General features: G+C 41.5%; 1 protein-coding gene across 2 annotated transcripts in view; it reads left to right on the forward strand.

Annotated features, from left to right (window-relative positions):
• The window catches only part of SEMA3C (semaphorin 3C), a 186698-nt gene extending 173272 nt beyond the window's left edge, over nucleotides 1-13426 (forward strand). For both annotated transcript variants that reach the window (XM_025181687.3, XM_075926424.2), the window contains exons 14-18: nucleotides 459-500; nucleotides 2027-2184; nucleotides 5834-5901; nucleotides 6944-7074; nucleotides 9234-13426. In XM_025181687.3, coding sequence (XP_025037472.2) covers nucleotides 459-500; nucleotides 2027-2184; nucleotides 5834-5901; nucleotides 6944-7074; nucleotides 9234-9647 — 813 coding nt within the window. In that variant the 3' untranslated portion in view covers nucleotides 9648-13426. The remainder of the gene's footprint in view (nucleotides 1-458; nucleotides 501-2026; nucleotides 2185-5833; nucleotides 5902-6943; nucleotides 7075-9233) is intronic.
• Nucleotides 13427-21261: the final 7835 nt, after the last annotated feature.

A 21261-nucleotide genomic window follows, 5' to 3' on the forward strand; every position in this document is an offset into this window, starting at 1 on the left:
ATGTATCATAGATACAGTGTAGAAAAAATATTAATTCTCCTAGTCCGGATCATGTGCTAATTACGTATGAGCTGTTACATGATTCCTGCATGCTGTCGCCTCCAAGAACAAAGGCTGTGCCTTACGAGGAGAGAGTGATGGTTCGAAAACACATGCTGCCTATCTGAAGTGAGAAGGCAGCTCTTAAGAGCAGATCAGCCAGAAGTGTGAGAGAACTTGTTAATGTGTCTGAGTCAAGTCCAGAGGTTCATGTAGCCAATATATTTACTGACTCCAGCTTTGTGTTGATGTCATATTTGTTGAGTTGTGACAAAAGATGATTAGGTGTGGATGACACCCCATCAAGAGTCTGGAAAAGAACGGTTTATCTAAAAATGATTGTGGCTTACATAATGCTAAAAATGTAATGTCATGGCATTATAAATAAAGAAGGCATATAAATGTCATTTGTCTTTCAGAATAATGCTCCCATAACAACAATGAAGATTTCATCTAAAAAGGTAAAGAAAAGGGAAACACTCATTCAGTGGTTATTACTTGAAGAAAGAATTAACATAAGGTGCTAAAAGGCTACCTATGATACACCATACTCAATAGGGACACAAAGATCTTCAGTGTAGTACTGTTGACTCCAAATCTGCGCTGGCTAACGATCTCAGGACAAAATCCACTAGCACATTGTTCAGTATTAGTTATTTGCACTTGATAAAAAGTGTCAACAGTCCAATTAGGGAACAAAAATGTACCCTATAACCAATTACACTACAATCTATAGACAGAAGCTACTTGTCTGAATTATTCATTCGTCTCCTGGGGAGCGTAAGAAAGGTGGTAGGAGGCTCATGATGAGCTCGTGTCTTTCAAGCGAATTCATAATGGATATTTGGAAATGAATCACTGATACAGTGATGATGATCATAAGAGTTGTATGCAGTGGAGCCGACAGACTAGCCATGGAACTGGGCAAGGTGCAGGGGTGAGGGAGGTGTAGCTCAGGCGGAAGGGTGGGACTGAGGCTAGCCTCTTCCAAGCAGTCCTTAGCTGTGCCTGGAGTTTGCTGTGCCTTCCCCAGGCTGCCCTCAGCACTGCAGAGTGCACCACATGGGGCTCAGGTAGCAATTTAAAGGACCAGGTGCTCCGGCCACCGCCATGGACTCAATAGCAGTGGTAGCAGCCAGGAGCTCCATGCTCCTTTGAATTAGTGGGCTCTGGGGCAGTTACCCCTGCATCCACTCTTTCATCAAGGGGCCTAGTTGTGTGACTGCACAACCAAAATAAAACATAGCTAAAATTCTGCATTCAAATAATTGAAATGTACTGAAATTAAACTCAGTGAAATTTGCCAGCACTGTGATGGAGGCACCCCAGTTTAGATCCAGATTTATCATTGTGTTAAGAAATTCTATAGAACTGGCTTTTGGCTAGAACCCATCATTTGGCTCCAGATTCTGATGGCTTCAATCCCCTTGAATGATTCTTACTCTATGAGTGTTCTCATTGACTCCAGTGGCCCCATTGACATGGACTAAGGTTTTATTGAAGGTAAGACTCTCAGAATCTGGTCCATAGTGACTACTCATTTTTCTGTTTCTGGAATCTCTGCCTTGGAGAAATCTAGCTAGAAGCTTTGCAAAATATTTCTTAGGGAGACTTGTTTGCAGAGAAGTTACTTAGCTCGAAGGCTTGATTCAGTAATCCTCACTCAGTAAGACCCAAGCCCTCAAATCTGAACTATTTCAATTCAGACCTTCTGGTGCAGGAGAAAAAAATGAGACTCGATAGCTAATAAACCATTAGCATTCTCCATAGCATATAGTATTCTAACAGGTGGTGGTAATTTTGTAGGCACATTAACCTGGGAGATTTCTATTTATTTTGGTTTTGAACACTTTAGTGGATCACCTCTTGGGCTGTGGTTAATTCCAAAATGAATTGAAGGCTTTATGCATGTGTGAGCTAAGTTCCTGAGTGAAGCTCCTCCTCTAGGCTCCACATCTGAAATAAATCTTCCCATTGCCTTCCACAGCAACAGTTATATGTGAGTTCGGAGGAAGGGATCACCCAGGTATCTTTGCATCGCTGCCACATCTATGGAACAGCCTGTGCTGACTGCTGCCTGGCCAGAGATCCTTACTGTGCTTGGGATGGCAAGTCCTGCTCCAGGTTTTACCCAACAGGGAAAAGGTGAGGAGTGTGATGAGATTTGCAAGAAAAGTACAAGTCAGGGTTTTACTTTCATATGTAGTCATGGGTCATGTCACGTGAGAGCGGAAGGTGATTTTGTTGTTGCTGGCCTCTTTGAAAATAATCCTGAAATATTTGGTATTGCACACTAACCAAAACTATCTGTTAAAGATGTCACTTTTTATATTTAAAGTTTTATATGGTGAAAGAAAGATTTCATTCTTATTTTAATGCAACAAGGGCCTAATCCTCTACTTGTATACAAGTACCAAAGCTAATGGAGTTACATTAAGGTAATGCTGGTGCTGGATAGAATCAGAAGCTGGTGATGTGTTTGCCTTTGTTTAAATTCAGCTTTTTGCTCAGGATGTAAACATCATGATAATCCATTTCATGCATCACAGTATCTGAGAGTGTGTCTGATGTATTATGTCTTTACATTCTGTATTTCTGCTCACTGAAAAGCACTATTTATATGGAAATTATTTGGTCAGGAATTGTTTGATGACTTATTTTCCATCAAATTACCACTGATGTATTGACCACAAAACTATTCACAAGTCTGGGGCTGTCTCAGCAAATCTCCTGGCTTGAAAAATGTTGGAAAAAAAAAGTAAGAACACTGTCAAAACATTCCATTTAATCTTTTTTGAAACACAACAAAAATAAAACATTTTGGTTAAAAATTTACTCTCACTAGACCAAAATAGATTAAAAAAGAATACATGAAATCAAAGCAAAACATTGTTTACAAATCACTGAAGCAAAATGTTTCAATTGAAATGAACCAATATTTTTTAAAAAATAAATGTTCAAATATCTTTGAGATTTTGAGTTTTCAGCCCCATTCAGGATGGTGAATATTTTCAAACTCTCAAAAATATTCTCAGGGCAAGAAGATTGTTTCTCACCCTGTTCTGGGAAACAGACAAATTCAGGCAAATTTCATTTCTATATTATATCCACTATATTTTGTATTGTCAACATGAGGTTCATTAGAGAAGACATAGAACACAATTTTTCTGTAATTTACAAGAAAAGGTCTCTAGTTCTCACTGAGCTAATGGCACAAACTGTACTTTTTATGCAAAGTAGCAGCCTTGCTCCACTTCTCCAGGGAAATATTGAATAGCAGAAGGCTGTAGTGAGGTCTTATATTACTGGAGCTTCACTGCTTGCACAAATGACAAAAGAATATCAAATGAACATTGTGAGAAATATGAAACTAAACAAGTGGAGTGTTAGCCTGGCCCATGCAGGAGCAAAAGGGGAATGAAACCCACATTCCCCAGTGTAACCTTCTTGTATCTCATTGGTGCAAGGAACAGCCTGGGAACTGTGTGCATGGTACTTCTCCCTTTGCAGATATCTGAGGAGCAGACAGAGAGGGATAGGAAATGGGTGGAGCCGTAGCTTAATTCCAAACAGACCAATCACCTGGTGAGGTGCCAGTAGCCAATTACTAACATCTGAAAGCAGAAGCAGAAACAGAGACAATTTGTTGGATTTCTCTTGGGTTAGGGCACCTACAGGCCAGTGCTTGTGCAGCATTAATTTGTAACGCACAAGCTAGCCCTAAATGAAGAAAGTATATTTTATGGTGCAGGTTCCTCTGTTCTTCACAATAGATTCATTCAGACACCAAGCAAAGTCCAGGGAGGGAGGATGGAGAATGATCAGGATGTGACTCCAGCTCTCTGGGTGCGGTGAGGGCCAGTTCCATGCTTCCAGAAGGAGTGGAGACTCAGGTGGAAGGGTGGAGCCAGAGGTAGCCAGCTCTCAGAGCCAACCAGACTATTATGCCTCCCTCCCAGCCTTCAGTCACTGGGAGCGCACTGAATGGTGCTCCAGTAGTGATTCAAAGGACCCAAAACACTGGGTTCTCCTGGTACAGCAGTAGCAGCAGCCTGGAGCCTCAACCCCTTTTGAATTACTAGGCCCCGAGGCACAGCCTTCTTCCCCCATCAGTGGGCCTGCCTTTAGCCAACACAATTTAAAACTATCTAGAGGTACGCCAGAGTGAAAACTCAAGCCCAACATGATTTTATAATTTTCAGCTGACCTCTTGCCATATCCATCATATATATCCATGTTGTTTCCATTGGGTTTTAAACTGCTGCTAACATTTTGTTTGTAATGTGCTTCTTATAGCAGACCAAAATAAACACCAAAAACAGTATGGAAAACAATCTGTTTTTCATAAGCTAAGGAAATGAGTTGTTTCTTTATCTAAAGAAACAGCTTATGCTGGAGAAAACTTCAGTAATTCCAGCCAAATCTCCAAGTCTAGACAGTAGTATCTTTCTTTGGTCAATCTCTCTTGCCACCTCTTTGCCCTACGAATTGTCGCTTATGTCATCCTACACAGCATAACCTCAAAACACCTGACCTTTTTCTTACGTCCTGAAAACACCCACAAACACATCCTCCCCAAACAAACATTTCCACTTCTTATTTCTGGGTATATAGTAAACTGTCAGGATAAGACTGCTTGATTAGGTTAGTGGGATGTGGGAGCAGCTTCTGAAAGACCACAGCAAATTATGGTTTACCTCAATATTTTCCTACTGATGTTCATCGTATAATTCTTCACTGTTTTCTCTCTCATCTATAGATCTCTCAGACTATGTTATTCTGCTGCAGCATTTGTAATGCTGAATATTAAATGCAAAAGAGGACAGTAAAATACTAAGCCACCTAACACTTGCCTGGTTTAAGGTTTTGTTGTAAATTCTAGTCAGGCAGAAAAACAGAGAGATCCACCATATTTTGTGTTAGGCTGAAAGGCATGAATTCACGCTGAGAAAAATAGTTCTAATAGGCTAAAGCATGCCCATCTCATTATCCCAGAGCATTTCACAAACATTAATGATTTAAAATTCACAATATCTCCCTGAGGCAGAGGAGATTTTCCTATCTGTAATCCTATATTACGGATAGGAAAACCAATGCATGGAGAGCTCCTGGCACACATTTCCAAACCAGTTGCCTAGAACTGACCAGATAAATCCATAGTTAAGCACCAAAATTAGTGGTGTGATTTTCTGAGATGAAGAGCAACTACAAATAAGTCAATGCAAATTCATGCCAGGTCCTGATGTTCAGTACCTCTGGTAATCAGACCATTTAGGCTAGCTAGAAACATTGTCCTAAGTAATTTACCTAAAGGTGAAGAGTGAATAATTGACGAGGAGCAGTTATTACCCTTACAAGGCTTCCCTGGCCTCTAAAAGGAACTGACAACGTTGGTACGAGCCCCGGTAATGTGACACTTCTGAGCTTTATGTTGCTCCACTGTACAACAGAGACCATTTGACAGTAAACAATAGATGAGCCAGTTTGGATACAATACAAACCCTTTCTCAGAAGTCTGAATACAGCTCACCTTCTTTGGGGTTCAGAAAAATCTGTTGTTATCATAAATAGGGTCAATTTTAGCATCCGGCTCTGCGCCCATTGACCTCAGTGGGAAAACTTCCACTGACTTAAACAGAACTAAAATCATGGTCTGATATGCATGCCAATTGCAAAACATGGAATTGTTTACAGTTAAGTCATGACCACTGATACTAGTATATAATTTGGTGAATAGTTTGTTTTCCAATATGGCTATTTTGGATTAATAGTTTGTACTTCCCAAATATTTCAGGCGGAGTCGCAGACAAGATGTGAGACATGGAAATCCTATGACTCAGTGCCGAGGATTTAACCTGAAAGGTACTATAATTGAAAGATGATGATACAATTAAAGAGCACTTGAATTTTCCTTCATGTGACTCATTCTTCACATCAGCCATGTGGTTTGCTGGTAAAGCAGCAAAAAAACCACAGTCATTTCCCAAACCTGAGATAGGTTTTTGTTTGTTTTTAACAGCCTTTCCTTTTGTTTTACATGATATTATGCAATGAGAGTCTGGAAGTACTGACTTGGGTCATCAGAAAGGAAATCTGGAAGGAAATCATTCCCCACACACTCCTGCCCATGTCTTTTAAACCCACCTAGTTTAGTCTTACCCCTGATGCTTATTTTGAATTGCAAAATCATTTGGGGCTACATTGTGCTTTTGGGCAGAGCCCTGAATATGGGGTGATGTGTAAGCTGTACCCCCACTCCAGGAATAGCTCCAGGGTGTACTGTGACTTGGATACCACTTGAATTCAGAGCCCTTCCATCTGCTGTCTTATCTCAAGCTGCTAGAGATTGTTGCTATTAGTTTTTGCCAATGAGCTACAGAAAGCATTAGGATCACGCCCTGGCCTGCTGCTGCCTGGGAACACTGGAGAGAGGAAGTTCCCTGTGCCCTTTTATTATTCCTAGACTACAGAAACCAGGATTTGACCGAGGATTTGCTAAGAGACCCACAAGCAAGTGCCCTAATTTCTCAGCACAGTCCGTGCTTCATAGGGTAGCCAAATGTCCCAATTTTATAGGGTCAGTCCCAATATTTGTCTTTTATAGATACCCATTACCCACAGCCAAATTTCTCACACTTGCTATCTGGCCACCATAGTGTCCAGAGCAGAAATATTTGAAGATTGGTTTCTCCTGAAGTTACTCCAAACTTCATTCTTTTTGTAGTATTTACCCCAATTATAGATTCTTGGGCATCTTCAGTTTAGTGAGTCTGACATTGGGTGCGATGTAGCTAGATTAGGGAGCCTTGATTGCTAGTTTTGCTGACACGTAAATGTTTGCTTTCCAAGTCAGAATCAGGCACCTGAAGTACAGTGGTCTTATCTGCCCTCTCTTGCTTCCTAGCATACAGAAATGCCGCAGAAGTTATCCAGTATGGTGTGAAAAATAACACCACCTTCCTTGAGTGCAGCCCTAAATCTCCCCAGGCATCCATTAAATGGCTCTTACAGAAAGACAATGACCGAAGGAAAGAGGTGAGTAATGCAGTTCAGCACCACCAATCAATCAAAGGGGGGAAAGTGCATTCAGTCAGGCGGTTCAGACAGGATGGTTCTGATGAAGTAGGTTAGGAAAGTTGCATGAACATATTTGAGTGTTTTGACATGAGGCGGGCCAGCTGTCCTTATGAATTTTAGCTGAGATTTTGAAAGGAACTTAAGTGAATAAGGCACTTCGCTCCAGCTGACTTTTCATAGGAGCTGGGCACCTAATTTCCATGGAAAACCCCAGCCTACAACCGTATTCAAAACACCAAGTAGAAAATCTTTCTTCCAGAAGAAGATGATTGTAATGGGAATATTGGTACAGTCAGAACACAGTGGTGATCTGAGGAAGTAGGCATAAAAGAAACAAGATGTGTCAAATCAAAGAGCTCAGTCTGGGTACAGCAGCACCTTTATGCAGAGGAGAAAATAAAAGGGAGAGTAAGAGGAAATTCGGCAGGTTTCCTAAGAAATTAGCCCAAGCAAAAAATGCTTAAGGCTTCAGGCATTTTCCTCACTGTGGTGTAATCACATTTTCCATTACTGCTGCACACTCCAAGGTACTCAAGTTTCAGCACTTGAACATACAGAATAATGCCACTCTTGAGTGATACAAAAAGGAAAAGTTATTTCCATTTCAAATCTCAGGCAAATATTTTCTGAAGAAAAAAAAAAGAACATCTGTTGTAAGAATAAGATGGCAACATGGTGCAGGTGATGGAATATAAATAATGGAACATATTACACTAATGTCAGACCACGCTATGAAATAAGAGAGAGAGATAATAAGGTGTTTATTAAACATGCTGCTTCTTAGACATATTCAGCGAAGACTCAACCTTGTACTAGTAGTATAGATTCAATTCTTTATTCCTTACTCAAGAAAAAAGCATGCACTGTAGCTGAGTCCCTTTCTGTGTTTCTGTTTTGCAGTTCTGTTGGGATAGCACATGCTAGAATTAGTAACGGGTGAAGCACAAAAGGATCAGAGGGTTGTTTCTTTGCAGCTACACTGAAACTCTCTGAATTCTGAAATCCTTTGCTTGAGGAACAGGACTGGAAATTCAATGTGAAAAAATTGATGGAGATTTCTAAAAAGCATCACACGTTGGCTGTGTCTACATTGGCATCCCTTTCTGGAAAAGGGATGCTAATGAGACACATCGCAATTGCAAATCCGCGGGGGATTTAAATATCCCCCATGGCATTTGCATTTACATGGCTGCCGCTTTTTTCCAGCTTGGGGATAAGCCGGAGAAAAGCGCCTTTCTAGATGCGATTCTCCGGAAAATAAGCCATTTTCCGGAAGATCTCTTATTCCTACTTTCAAGAGATCCTCCGGAAGAGGGCTTATTTTCCAGAGAATCGCATCTAGACTAGCACTTTTCTCCAGCTTATCCTCAAGCCGGAAAAAAGCAGCAGCCATGTAAATGCAAATGCCGCGGGGGATATTTAAATCCCCCGCGGATTTGCAATTGCGATGTGTCTCATTAGCATCCCTTTTCCGGAAAGGAATGTCAATGTAGACACAGCCAACTTGTGACTTGCCACAACATTGAAATACATTGAAATAAAAAGACCCTCATCAACTGTCATAGGCATGAAACTAAATTGAATAATGTGCTATAGAAATGTCTCCAAAACTCTGCAAAACTCAATACAGAAAAACATTGTTCCTACAGACACTTTTACACCATTTTATAGAATCTAGACTAGGTATATAATTCCTCATAGAATTGCCTTCCATTGCCAGTGTCCAAATAAAGCATTTAGCACAAAGCCACCCAGTGTCCAGTGAGTCAACAACCACCGGTATTGGAGGCTCCATTTTCCTTTCCACAGATGTTAGCAGAACACTCTGACGATAGTGGGCAGGCTCACCAGATTTCTAATGCTGGTCTCTTTACCTCCAGGTGTCTACCCTCTTTGGAGGTGGTTGAAGATCTTGCGTTATGTGGCTCCTCCCAGGAGCCTAGGTTGATCTCTATGGCTTGATCATCTCAAATTTTAATAGTAACTGTTGAAACAATAAAGATACATTTCAGAAAAACTCACCACAGAGCAAGCACATTAAAAAGAGAATTACCCAAAGATATTATATGTGTCTTGTCTAAGTAACTGGCCCATCACATTTATTTTGCCTTTTGTAGGTCAAACTTAATGAAAGGATCATATCAACTGAGCAAGGACTCTTGATTCGCTCTGTCCAGGATACTGATAGAGGACTTTACCACTGCATTGCAACAGAGAACAGCTTCAAGCAAACCATAGCAAAGATCAATTTCAAAGTGTTAGATTCAGATATGGTGGCCTTCATGACTGACAAGTGGTCCCCCTGGACCTGGGCAAGCTCTGTCCGAGCACTGCAGTTCCATCCAAAGGACTTCATTGGGGCTTTCACCCATTCAGAAATGCAGATGATTAACCAATACTGCAAAGACAGTAGACAGCAAGGGCAGCATGGAGAAGAATCCCAGAAGATGAGAGGGGATTATGGCAAGTTAAAGGCCCTGATTAACAGCAGGAAAAGTAGGAACAGAAGGAATCAATTACCAGGATCTTAATTTTTTTTTATTTGTAGTCGCATATATGTTTGTTCTCCCTGCAGGGGCTCTTGTTTGTCTGTTGAGAGCATATTAAAAAAAAAACTAGTAAATCAAGCTTGAGAAATGACCCTTCTCCCAGTAAAATGCAGTGTAAATTAATTCAAGCAAATATACAAGAAGTATTTTCTTTGTGTGATGCTCACTAGCACTTGTAGGCCCCTATTGCATCAGCAAAACTGAATATTTACCTTAACCCATTTGATATACTGATATTTACTTATAGTTTAAAAGAAAAAAAACAGTGCATTAACTTGCAGTTTTGGGATTAAACAGAACAGAAGGGAAAAGAGACCATTTAGGTTAAGGTAGATGTTCAGATATGGGAGATGCTCATGTGTTTCTTTCACTGCATTTAAGTCTCTGAGTTTCTAATTGTTTACGGTTCTATGTTGGGTTTACAGTTTCATTTTGTTGTACATGTCACATAAGTGCATGTAGCTAAGAAGCTAGCAAAAGAAAAGTACAGTAGAAGTGGATAGTACAGAAAAAAACCTGAAAGTAACATTAAAGTAAAAGCAGGACAAAAAGGAGAAAAAAATGCTTTTATACTTCAGGAAACATTAATTACTGTCATAATATGAGCTGTAATACATTTTGAGATTACATTTACAAATATCTCTGCTCATAATAACCTCAACTAGCATATTGGCCTAATAAAACTGCATAGCTTTGTAAGCAACATGAGGACATTATAAGTAATGTTTTCAAAAGTATTTAAGTCACAAGGTGCTTTTGAAAATGTTACCTTCCTGTGAGCAGAATGTGGATGTATATTACATTTCCTCAACTACTAGAACCACAGATTTATTTTATAATGTCCCAAATGATAAAGGTTAGAGCAAGTTCAAAGACGTAAGGGAAAATAATCATTAATAACATATCCAAAAATACTTTATTTCAAAATTTTCTCAGTTTTCAATGTTTCCCGTTTCTTTCATCCTTTCCCTCTTTTAAATAACCCAGTTGGTAGGAGTTGCTGAAAAGGGGAAACAAAGGAAGATTTAGAAAGGGGCAAAAAATGTATAAAAATTTGTCCCCTCCCCATAAAAGGAACATTTCAAAGCTAGATTTTTGTGGGCAATTTTCATTTTCAAAAAACATTTTTTAGAAAAAAAAATTATTCAAAAAAATCACCACCAACTCTGATGAAAGTGATAATTTGTAACATGATAATAGAACTGGTTGAAAACTAGGTGGATGTTTTTCGGTCCGTACATCCATTCAGCTTGGTTAAAAAAAATCACCATTTTTCAATCATATGCAAAATACCAGGGGCTGATCCTGCTACCCTTACATATGTGAGAAGTTTCTTGCAATCCAGTAGGACTGCTCACATAAGACAGTTATTAGTCACAGCTAGCACTACAGAATTTCATATTTAGCTAAGTGACATCTTATGGCTGTCTGCAACAAAATAAGCTAATTAAAGATATGAGATATTTAACCAACATAAGATAATTTTATTACGAATTGAGGAAAAATAACCTCTAACCCCAGAGATGATCTAAAAAAAAATCCAGCACTTCTAATAAAGTGATGCCTTCAAAGTATCTATATCAACCGTTTGAAGCCTGTGGGTCAGGACCCTGTAGTGAATCACAACCCCATTTTAATGAGGTCACCGGGGTGGAGTTATACTTGCTGGGGACCAGGCCAAAACCACAGATTAAAGGCTTCAGCACTGGGTGGCAAGGCTTGCATTACAGACCCTCCTGCCTGAGGCTGAAGCAATGGGGCAAGGGCTTTGCCTTTGGGCATTGGTTTCATGGGGCAGTAGGGCTCAGGCTTTGGCTTTGCCCCCACTCAGGGCAGTGGGTCTCAGGTAGGCTCAGGCTTCAATCTCTCCTCCTGGGATAATGTATGTAAAGTTTTGTTGTCAGAAGGGGGTCGCAAAGCAATGAAGCTTGAGAACCCCTTATTCTACCCATTATTATTTTCACTGTATGGTTTTTTAAATAGTTAGTGGGAGTTCTTTGGGCCTGATTCTTATCCCATGCCTATTGGTATCTATTGGGAGAAAAGTCTACTGAAGCAAGTAGAATTATTCTAGATTTACACTAGTGTGATGCAGAATCTGCCACACTTGCATTGTTCTGGTTTCAAACTGATGCAAGTAGTATCGATCAGGCACTTCAGTGACAGAAGAGATGGGGAATATGCTTTGATTCTGCAGATTACTGATGCCCAGGCTTATGCCCCATTGCCATCTGTGGGACTCACTCATATTTCACTGTAAGTTTGGCACACACTCAAATGCTTTGTTTACAAACGGATGGATAGCTCATATGCTTAAATCTGAGCCTGTACTTCAGTGCTTTGCTGAATCAAGGCCAAATGCATTTTAGTGGATATGTACACTGGTGTTTAATGGCCTGAACCAAAGCCCATGGAAACCAAAGGGAAGACATCCATTAATTTAATTTAATTTAATTGAGCCTTGGATCAGGGTCAGGATCAAGAACTGGCAGGGTAGAGTCTACAAAGATTGAATACAAATGAGTGAAGGAAAATCAGTGATTGACAAGTGTCTTGCAATGGAGGAAATATCTTTTGGGTAGGATGGGAGACTTTCTGATCATTCAGTACTTAATTTACAAGCCAAAAAGTTGTTTGGGGCTCCACAAAACAAAACTACCTCCTACACTGACATTAGTTTATGTACACTGTATGCTACACTTGCTCTGCCAATGTTATCCAGCAGACTCACTGCACAGTTAGTAAAACATTAATGTCTGTTGTGAGGCTCATAATTGATTCCAGTGAAATATGGCATTTAATAAGTATTTAAGTGTTCAATTTATTCTTTGAGTGGTTGACTATAGTGATATTTTAATAGGCCCCATCAGGCCTCAAAAATGATAGTTACATTGTTTTCAACAGAATACTGGCAATATGGGATTCAGTTAAAACAATCAGAATAGCTCTGAGTTTCATATGATTATAAAATAATATTTTTAAAGCTGCTTCACATACAATTCTTATGGTATGACTGTTTAAGGGATTACACTTAAACTAACATTTTTATGCTGCATGAAAACTTAAGTGTATACATAACAAACTTCTGCCAATGTGTAGCCGGTACTGCCTTCCACACTTTAGCAGATCTCCTCTGGGTACAGCATAGCTAGGGGGCAGATTCTCAGCAGATGTAAATAGCTGTAACTTCCTTGAAGTCCATAGACCTACAGAGATTTACATCTTCTGAGGGCCTGGCCATAAATGTACAGGATAGACATTTTTTAATTTTTAAAATAGACATCCCCATTTGTATGTAACATAGACATTTAAGATTGTGATATTTGTGCTATTTAATAACTTCCTATTTTGAAGATTACTGAATAATGTATATAATTTTATTCCTTTTTTAATGAAACACCTTCTAGACATAACTTTGCCAAATTTAAAAATAAGTTCTCTGTCAAGAACTTCATACGTGTACTTTTTTGCTGTTCTTATTTTGTGTAGTTTGTAAAGTTTGTTGAAATTCTGATTTAACGATGTGTACTTTGCAATCTTTGGTACTGTAGATAAATGTTTTTCATTCAGAAACCCTCTTTTTTTTTTAAAAAAAAAAAAGTGTATGTATGTGTATAGTTCCTAGCATGATGAAACTGTCATTACAGTGAATATTGCTTATATCTTGTGAAAGAAAAAAACAAAATGTAGTTTAACACAGTGGTATTTAATTGGATACATAAAATATTATTTGCTTGACAAAATAAAGTGTGTTGAAACCATTTCAGAATTTGTTTTGCTTTTCCCTTTGTAGATATTTGTTAACAACCAAGAACTTTCTTGCTTATCAGAGGAACAGCTGTCCCATATGACTTTACAATAAAACCATGCAAAACATGCTTGTTTCAAGATTTGCAGTAAGTCTTTTTTGACCTCTTGGTCATGTGATACCTTATTCCATTAGTTTAGTATTATTGTAACTCTAAGGGCAAGATTGAGCCTCTAGGACCATGGTGACTTTTTTGGTGGTCCACAGGAACATTGTCCAAAGTCACACGGCATGAGCAGGTGCTGTCGTTAGGCTGTTTTACACCTTTCTGTCTGCTCTTTTTTTTCATGTCTGGAAAAGGAGGTGGTCCACGAAAATTTTTTGATTGGCCTGGTGGTCCGTGGACTGAAATGAGTTGAGAACCACTGCTGTAAGCGTTCGCATCATGAAGTTTTCCCCATGATGACATGAAGGAAGATTTGGCTGAAATTTTCAATTGACCATTATCTGGCAGCAAATTGGAGTTTGAGAAAATATAAAGGATTTAGAAAGGAGGACAATTAGGGGAGTTCATTTTTCCCGCTCAGTATTTCATTTTGAGATGAAAAAAGTTTTTTAAAAAAAGTCAGTGAACATTTTCAAATGGAACAGGAGTCCTGTGGCACCTTAAAGACTATGGATACGTCTACACTGCCATGAATTTCCGAAAATGCTTTTAACGGAAAAGTTTTCCGTTAAAAGAATTTTCGGAAAAGCGCGTCTAGATTGGCAGGATGCTTTTCCGCAAAAGCACTTTTTGCAGAAAAGCGTCCGTGGCCAATCTAGACGCGGTTTTCTGCAAAAAAGCCCCGATCACCTTTTTCACGATCGGGGCTTTTTTGCAGACAACAGTACTATGCTGTCTACACTGGCCCTTTTGAGTAAAATTCTTTCGGAAAAAGACTTTTGCCCGAACGGGAGCAGCATAGTTTTTCCGGAAAAGAACTGATGATTTTACATGATATCGTCAGTGCTTTTCCGGAAATTCAAGCGGCCAGTGTAGACAGCTGGCAAGTTTTTCTGGAAAAGCGGCTGATTTTGCGGAAAAACTTGCCAGTCTAGACACAGCCTATGGGTATGTCTACACTACAGCACTAATTCGAACTAATTTAATTCGAATTAGTTAATTTGAAATAAGCTAATTCGAATTAGTGCATCTAGACCTAAAAACTAGTTCGAATTAGCATTTTGCTAATTCCAAGTAGCATGTCCACATTGAGTGGACCCTGAACCGAGGTTAAGGATGGCCGGAAGCAGTGCCAGCAAGGCATCAGATTAGGACTTAGAGCGTGGAGCTGCTGTCTAAGGCTAACCAAGGGCTGTGCTTAAAAGGACCCGACCCTCACCCCGGACAGACAGTTCTCGGGGTTCCCCGCTTGCAAAGCAGTCCTGGCTTGGAGTGCCCGGAGTACCCACACTGGGCACATCACACAACTCGGCCATTAACCCGGCTGCACTTGCCGCAGGCTGCCATCTGGGGAGAGGGGGCAATCGGGGGGCTGCAGGAGAGCTTCCACCCCCAGAAGCCCGCAGAGCCACCCCAGTCCTCCTCATTGGGGGCTCGTACCCCATTCCTCCCTCACCTCCTTTCACTTACCCCTCCCTAGTCCCCCTTCCTGATGTACAAAATAAAGGACACGTGTGTTCAAAAATAGAAACTCTCTTTATTGAACAAAACTCGGGGAGACTGGGAAAAGGAGGTGGGAGAGGGGAAGAGAGAGGGTGGGAGAGGGGAGGGCAACTAACATGATCAGGGGTTTGGAACAGGTCCCATATGAAGAGAAGCTAAAGAGACTGGGACTTTTCAGCTTACAAAAGAGGAGATGGAGCGGGGACAGGATAGAGGTCTCTAAAAGCAGGGGTTGGGTGGAGAGGGTGCATTCAGAAAAGTTCTTCCTGAGTTCCCATAAAGAAGGACTAGAGGACACCAAAGGAAAGGAATGGGTAGCAGGCTTCAAACTAGTAAGAGAAAGTTGTTGTTCTTCACAAAGCAAAGAGTCAACCTGTGGAACTCCTTGCTGCAGGAGGCTGTGAAGGCTACAACTAGAACAGAGTTTAAAGGGAAGTGAGATCAAGTCATGGAGGTTGGGTCCATGGAGTAGTCTTAGCCAGGGGGTAGGAGTGGTGTCCCTGCCCAAAGTTTGTGGAAGGCTGGAGAGGGATGGCACGAGACAAATGGCTTGGTCACTGTCTTCGGTCCATCCCCTCCAGGGTCCCTAGGGTTGGCCGCTGTCGGCAGACAGGCTACTGGGCTAGATGGACCTTTGGTCTGACCCAGGACGGCCATTGTAAGCTCAGGGCTCAGGGTCGGGGGGTCTCAGTGGACCCCCTTGATTTTCATGCACACCTGCTCCTGGGTGGCCAGGCTGGCAGCTCTCCTGCCCTAGATGGCCACTTTCCTGTGCCTAGTGTGGAGATCATGGACGAGGTCCACGATGTCCGCACTAGCCCAGGAAGGTGCCCGCCTCTTGTGGTCCAGGGCAAGCTCCCGGGAGCCGCCAGCCTGGTCCCGGGAAGAGGGGGTGGGCTGGGGGACATCAGGTGGGTGGCTCTGTGCCGTGCCAGGTGCATGGTCTGCTGGCTGGGTGCTGGCAGGCTTGCACCTGGCACGGGCACCGTAGCCAGCCCGTGCCCCTTTAAGGGGTCCGGGGCCAGGAGGGGGGCATAGAGTTTCCCTGGTGTTGGCCAGAGTGGCCACCAGGGAAACCTGGGGAGGACTAGCCTCCCACTAGTTCGAATTAAGGGGCTACACACCCCTTAATTCGAACTAGTAAGTTCGAACTAGGCTTAATCCTCGTAAAATGAGGTTTTCCTAGTTCGAACTAAGCGCTCCGCTAGTTCGATTCAAATTCGAACTAGCGGAGCGCTAGTGTAGCGGCTATGAATGTTAGTTCGAACTAACGTCCGTTAGTTCGAACTAACATTGTAATAGACATACCCTATCATTGGAGATATTTAAGAGCAGGTTAGATAGACACCTGTCAGGAATGATCTATGCAATACTTGGTCCTGCCGTGAGAGCAGGGGACTGGACTCAATGACCTCTCGAGGTCCCTTGCCATTCTAGTGTTCTATGATTCTATGATTAGCTTCATTGGAGTTGCCTGGTGTCCATGCCAACCACACACATCACACCTGTACTTGAATCCCAAAATGAAAGTGACCCTTCAGTATGCTACAAACTCAACTGAATAGAAACCAACTAAAACCTTTGCACACATCCATGTTAGGCACTTTTCACAGGGGTGCAATGAGAAACCATGTTCCCTTTCAAAGTGCGCTGCTTGATTCCTACAGGGCCTGAGACAACTTCTTATACCATCACTGGGATTCCTATTATTTCAAAGGGAGCAGAATCAGGCCCCAAAGTCACAAACCTTCAACAGCTCTGTGGGATGAATGCTTGTTAACCTCAAAGGAAGCACTACATTTCAAATAGCCCAGTAATTGGGGTGCTAGCACTCATTTCCTCTAATCAGCTGTGTTTCTAGTTTTCCTTGTTCTATGCCCTGTAAAAGCTGGTGAGTTTCTCAAGACAAGAAATGCTCTTTTATTATTAGTCTCTCTACTACACTGTAAGATATCAAAACTGCTATAATTTAACATGTGTAATCTAAACCAAAGACAGAGATTTAAAGGATGCTCTGGCACTGTGAATATTCCAAGAAGCAAATTCAGCACAACTGGTTCAGAAGTCACCAAGTAATTGTGTTACAGTGAAAGATAATTCTGTAGCCCAGGACTCACTACCAGATTCAACAGATTGCACTACAGAGCAAACGATATTTCACATCCTTGTAGGACACCATTCTCTTCATTAGATTTGATCTGAATGTGAGGCTCAGACATGACCCCGAATGTTTGCTGAGTTTTGCTTTTAGGGGGATTTTTAAACACCCTACATCTTAAAGTACCCTATAATATTTCAAAAATGCCTTGTAGAAAGAAATAAAAGACATTTACATTCAACAAATGTCCACAAGAAATGACTAAGAGTAAACAAAAAAAAGGACTGTTTTCTGACTAAAAACCTTATATAACAAGGAGAGAGTAAATAACAACATGCTTATTTAATCTCTGGTTCATAATTCTCTTGGCCAGATGGGTATCTTGAGATTCGACCAGCTATTTTGCAGTGCTTTTCTTCCCAGTATCTGTTCTTTTTCTCTTTTCCTTGCAAAGGTCCCACAGAGACACAGGGTCTCTATTTGCGTCCAAGGTCATGTTTTTCTTCTTCTCCTTCCAGGACATCATTTCACCCTGAATATCTAATCCAGCCGTAATAGAAATAACATAACAGTAATCTACAATATCTGCCTAAAATGTTGCTCTTTCATGTGGCGTTTGGAGCAGGACTACTGCAGCACTATTTATGGGTTTAATCAAAGCATCAGACAGACAGGAATAGAATGATGGAAGGAGACAGAAAGTACCGTATAATAGAATATTTCATAAGAAGAGCTCAAGCACAATAGCAATTGGCATTTATTACTGAATGATGTACTTGTTTTATAAGGGAAGGAGTGTGGCTCTTTGAAGATTCTCTTCACTCTCCTCTTTGGACCCTGTTCCAAATCTCAGTGAAATCAATCATGCTTTTCACTGCTTACAGTGGATGTTGAACCAAGCCCTTTCACTGCCTCTCTTTCTGAAATGTCCCTTTGTTTTTGCTGTAAATTCTTCCAGCCATCTCTTCCCCAGGCTTCTCTTCTTTTAGCCTCCTTAATCCCTTTCCCTTCTTCGGTCAGTCTCTACTTGTCCCAGCTGTGCTCATTGGCTTTGATTAAAAAAACAGTTACAATAAAGATTGTACGTAGAAAGAGGAGAACTCAATCGACTTTACAAAGGAGGCTGGTATATATGTAACCACTTACAGTTGGAGAAACCAAAGAACAAAACCAGGGGCTTGGGCCAATATTCTATCCATTATGCCAAGCCATTCTCCAATGCATTGTCCAGTTTGTTCCTGAGAAAATGCTGCACTTCTGGGACAGCATTTTGGGCTTTTGCTGAGCAATTTTCCCTCTAATATTTTCCATCTGTGTGAATCTTTTCCATATCAATGTTCAGAATAAATTTTATTATGTGTACCAAGGAAGGTGTGACTGTACACCACTGGGAGAAACACAAACGTATCTGTGTTTGAACCAGGAACCTTTAGGGTATGTCTAGACTACATGCCTCTGTTAACAGAGGCATGTAAATTAGACTACCCAACATCGTCAATGAAACGGGGATTTAGATATCCCCTGCTTCATTAAAATAAAAATGGCCACCGCGCTGTGCCAGCTCAGCTGATCGTCAGCACAGCACGGCAGTCAAGAAATGGATCGGTTGACAGGGAACACCTTTGTCGACCGCTTCCTTATGCCTCATGAAATGAGGCTTACAGGAGCAGTCAACAAAGGTGTACCCTGTCGACCGATCCGTGTCTTGACTGCTGCACTGTGCCGATGATCAGCGCGGTGTCCATTTTTATTTTAATGAAGTGGAGGGATATAAAAATCCCCACTTCATTGACTATGTTGGGTAGTCTAATTTACATGCCTCTGTTGGCAGATGCAGGTAGCCTAGTCAGACACTCTGATCTTCAGTCTAATTCTCTGGGAAAGTGCCCTCTGTGGGCACTCTGCTAATCAGCTGGTCAGTACTTCTGAGCAGCCGTGCAAGCACACAGCTTATAGATGTAAGCAGGGTCTGAATGACTGCTTGCAATGCAGACAGCTGAAATGGGAGAGTAGCCCTGGTTGTGGTTATGCTCTCTCAATTGTTTAGCTCTGCAAGATAATCAACTGTTGATATGTAAATACAACTCATGCTGGAATGGAGAAGGAATCCAGAGTGTGGTTATGTAAATCCAATTCAGGATGGTGTATTGTTGGAATGGAATGTTGTGTATTGTAACTAATTTGGCTGCTTTGGGGTCACAAACCATACTACTCCTAAATGTAGGAACTGTAAAATATGACACCAGTGCTTGCAGGAGAGACACTGTCATCGTAAAGGGTCTCAGATGAACAAGCCTCCCTCTTCCAGATTTGAGTGGACCGAGTTGGGGGAAAGGGGCTTGAGCCAGCTAGCTTCATGCCTGCCAGGTGTGAGCTGTAAGACTGGTTCAACCTGTCTCCTTTTCCCGCCCTGTTCTAAGGACAGACCTAAAGCAGACTCCATAAGGAGTCTCTTTGTTATTCCAGTGGAAGCTGGAATCTTTTGGCCAGCCAAGGTGGTGGCTAAAAGCTGAAATCACTAAGAGCTGAAGTCACTGGTTTGAACTGGGGCCAGACCCATTGCAACCAGCAGGTGGCTGGCTGGTACGAGCAGCAGCAGATGGCCAGCAGGGCCATTGGCAGGAGCAGGCGGCCAGCAGGGAGGCTGGTGGGAGTGACTAGCAGGGTGGCTGGTAGGAGCAAATGAGCCACAGGAGCAGCAAAAAGGTGACAAGGCCCCAGGTTCAATGAGTGGAGTCATCAGGGTGATGTGTTTGGGTCTGCACTGATTGGATAGAGCTGTAAGTGGAGCGTTTGAAGTGGGGTACAGAGAAATTTTGGGTAGGTGCATGGGACCATTACATTGTTGGGCTAGTGAGTCTGAGAGGCAAAGGACATTGCTCAATCCATTTGAGCGGGAACAGTTACTTATGGGGTGTATGAACTCTAGTTGTGGTATTTTCCCAAGTTAATGCCATGTGACTTCTCTCTCTCTCTTTCATTAAAGTTTCTTTTCTATGCTCAGACTCTGTGCTAGTGAGTAGGGAAGCATTGCCTCTCAGAGGCACTCAGGGGTGTGTGAATTTCCCAGGCTACTGGGTGGGGTCTTGAGCCAGTTCTGTGTGAGATGGATGAAAAGGAACCCCTAGATATTGAACCCAGCCCTGGCTGCTGCCGACGCTGCCTTCAGAAGGGTTACATAGGGAACACTGTTGCTGAACTTGATGCTTAAATGTTTGGTTAAAAACAAAACAAACAAAGGTGCCACTTTCAAGTGACATGGGACCTTTCAATACATTCAGGTCTATGATTAAATTTCAAACCCTTGCTATTTACTTGTCTGCATTCTCAAACCTCCCTGATAAAAAACATACTATGCCATATCTTTTCAGTTTAGTTTTCCTCAGAACAATATCATCACCTGAGTGTATTGTCTCATTTGACAATGACAGTATATGCCCTCCTCCATACCCCTTACAAGTCTCCTGAAGAAAGCTCAAAGCACAGAAATACGGATATTTTTCTTCAGGCTCTTCAGTAGCACATGATGGGAGGGAGTACCAGTAACTAGATTAGATTTGATTAGATTATTTTTAAAATAAACAGCATAACTCAGAATGCCTCCATTAGCTCATGCGATCAGTTTAGAGCTCTGCTCAGAAAAACTTCCAAATATTCAGATATTTATATATAGCTAGTCTGATTATCTGACAATATGGAGCCCATGTAAACTTCTGCCCCTAATTCCTTGTCCAATAACCCAGGCAAGTGCTCTGTCCCTTACCTCATTTCTATACTTAGCCTGTGTCAAACTATAATTTATGCTGGTTCATTTATGGCACTCAGGAGGGTGAATAAACCACACACATTTGAGTGATATAACTTAAACTGACATAAGTGCTTGTGTGCAGGTGAGCATCTCCCACTGAAGTAGCATCTGCCGTTTGGGAAGGTAGGATTTTTATGCTGATAGCAGAGCCCTGCCCATCGGCAGCACATGTGCTGCAGCAGCACAGCTATGTTGGTACAGCTGCACCACTGCAGTGCTTCACATCTAGGCTATGTCTACACTGCAAGCCTCTTTCGAAAGAGAGCGTCTAGA

The sequence above is a fragment of the Pelodiscus sinensis genome, chromosome 1 (genome assembly GCF_052426305.1).
Source record: "Pelodiscus sinensis isolate ZL-2025 chromosome 1, ASM5242630v1, whole genome shotgun sequence".
Classification (NCBI taxonomy): domain Eukaryota; kingdom Metazoa; phylum Chordata; order Testudines; family Trionychidae; genus Pelodiscus; species Pelodiscus sinensis.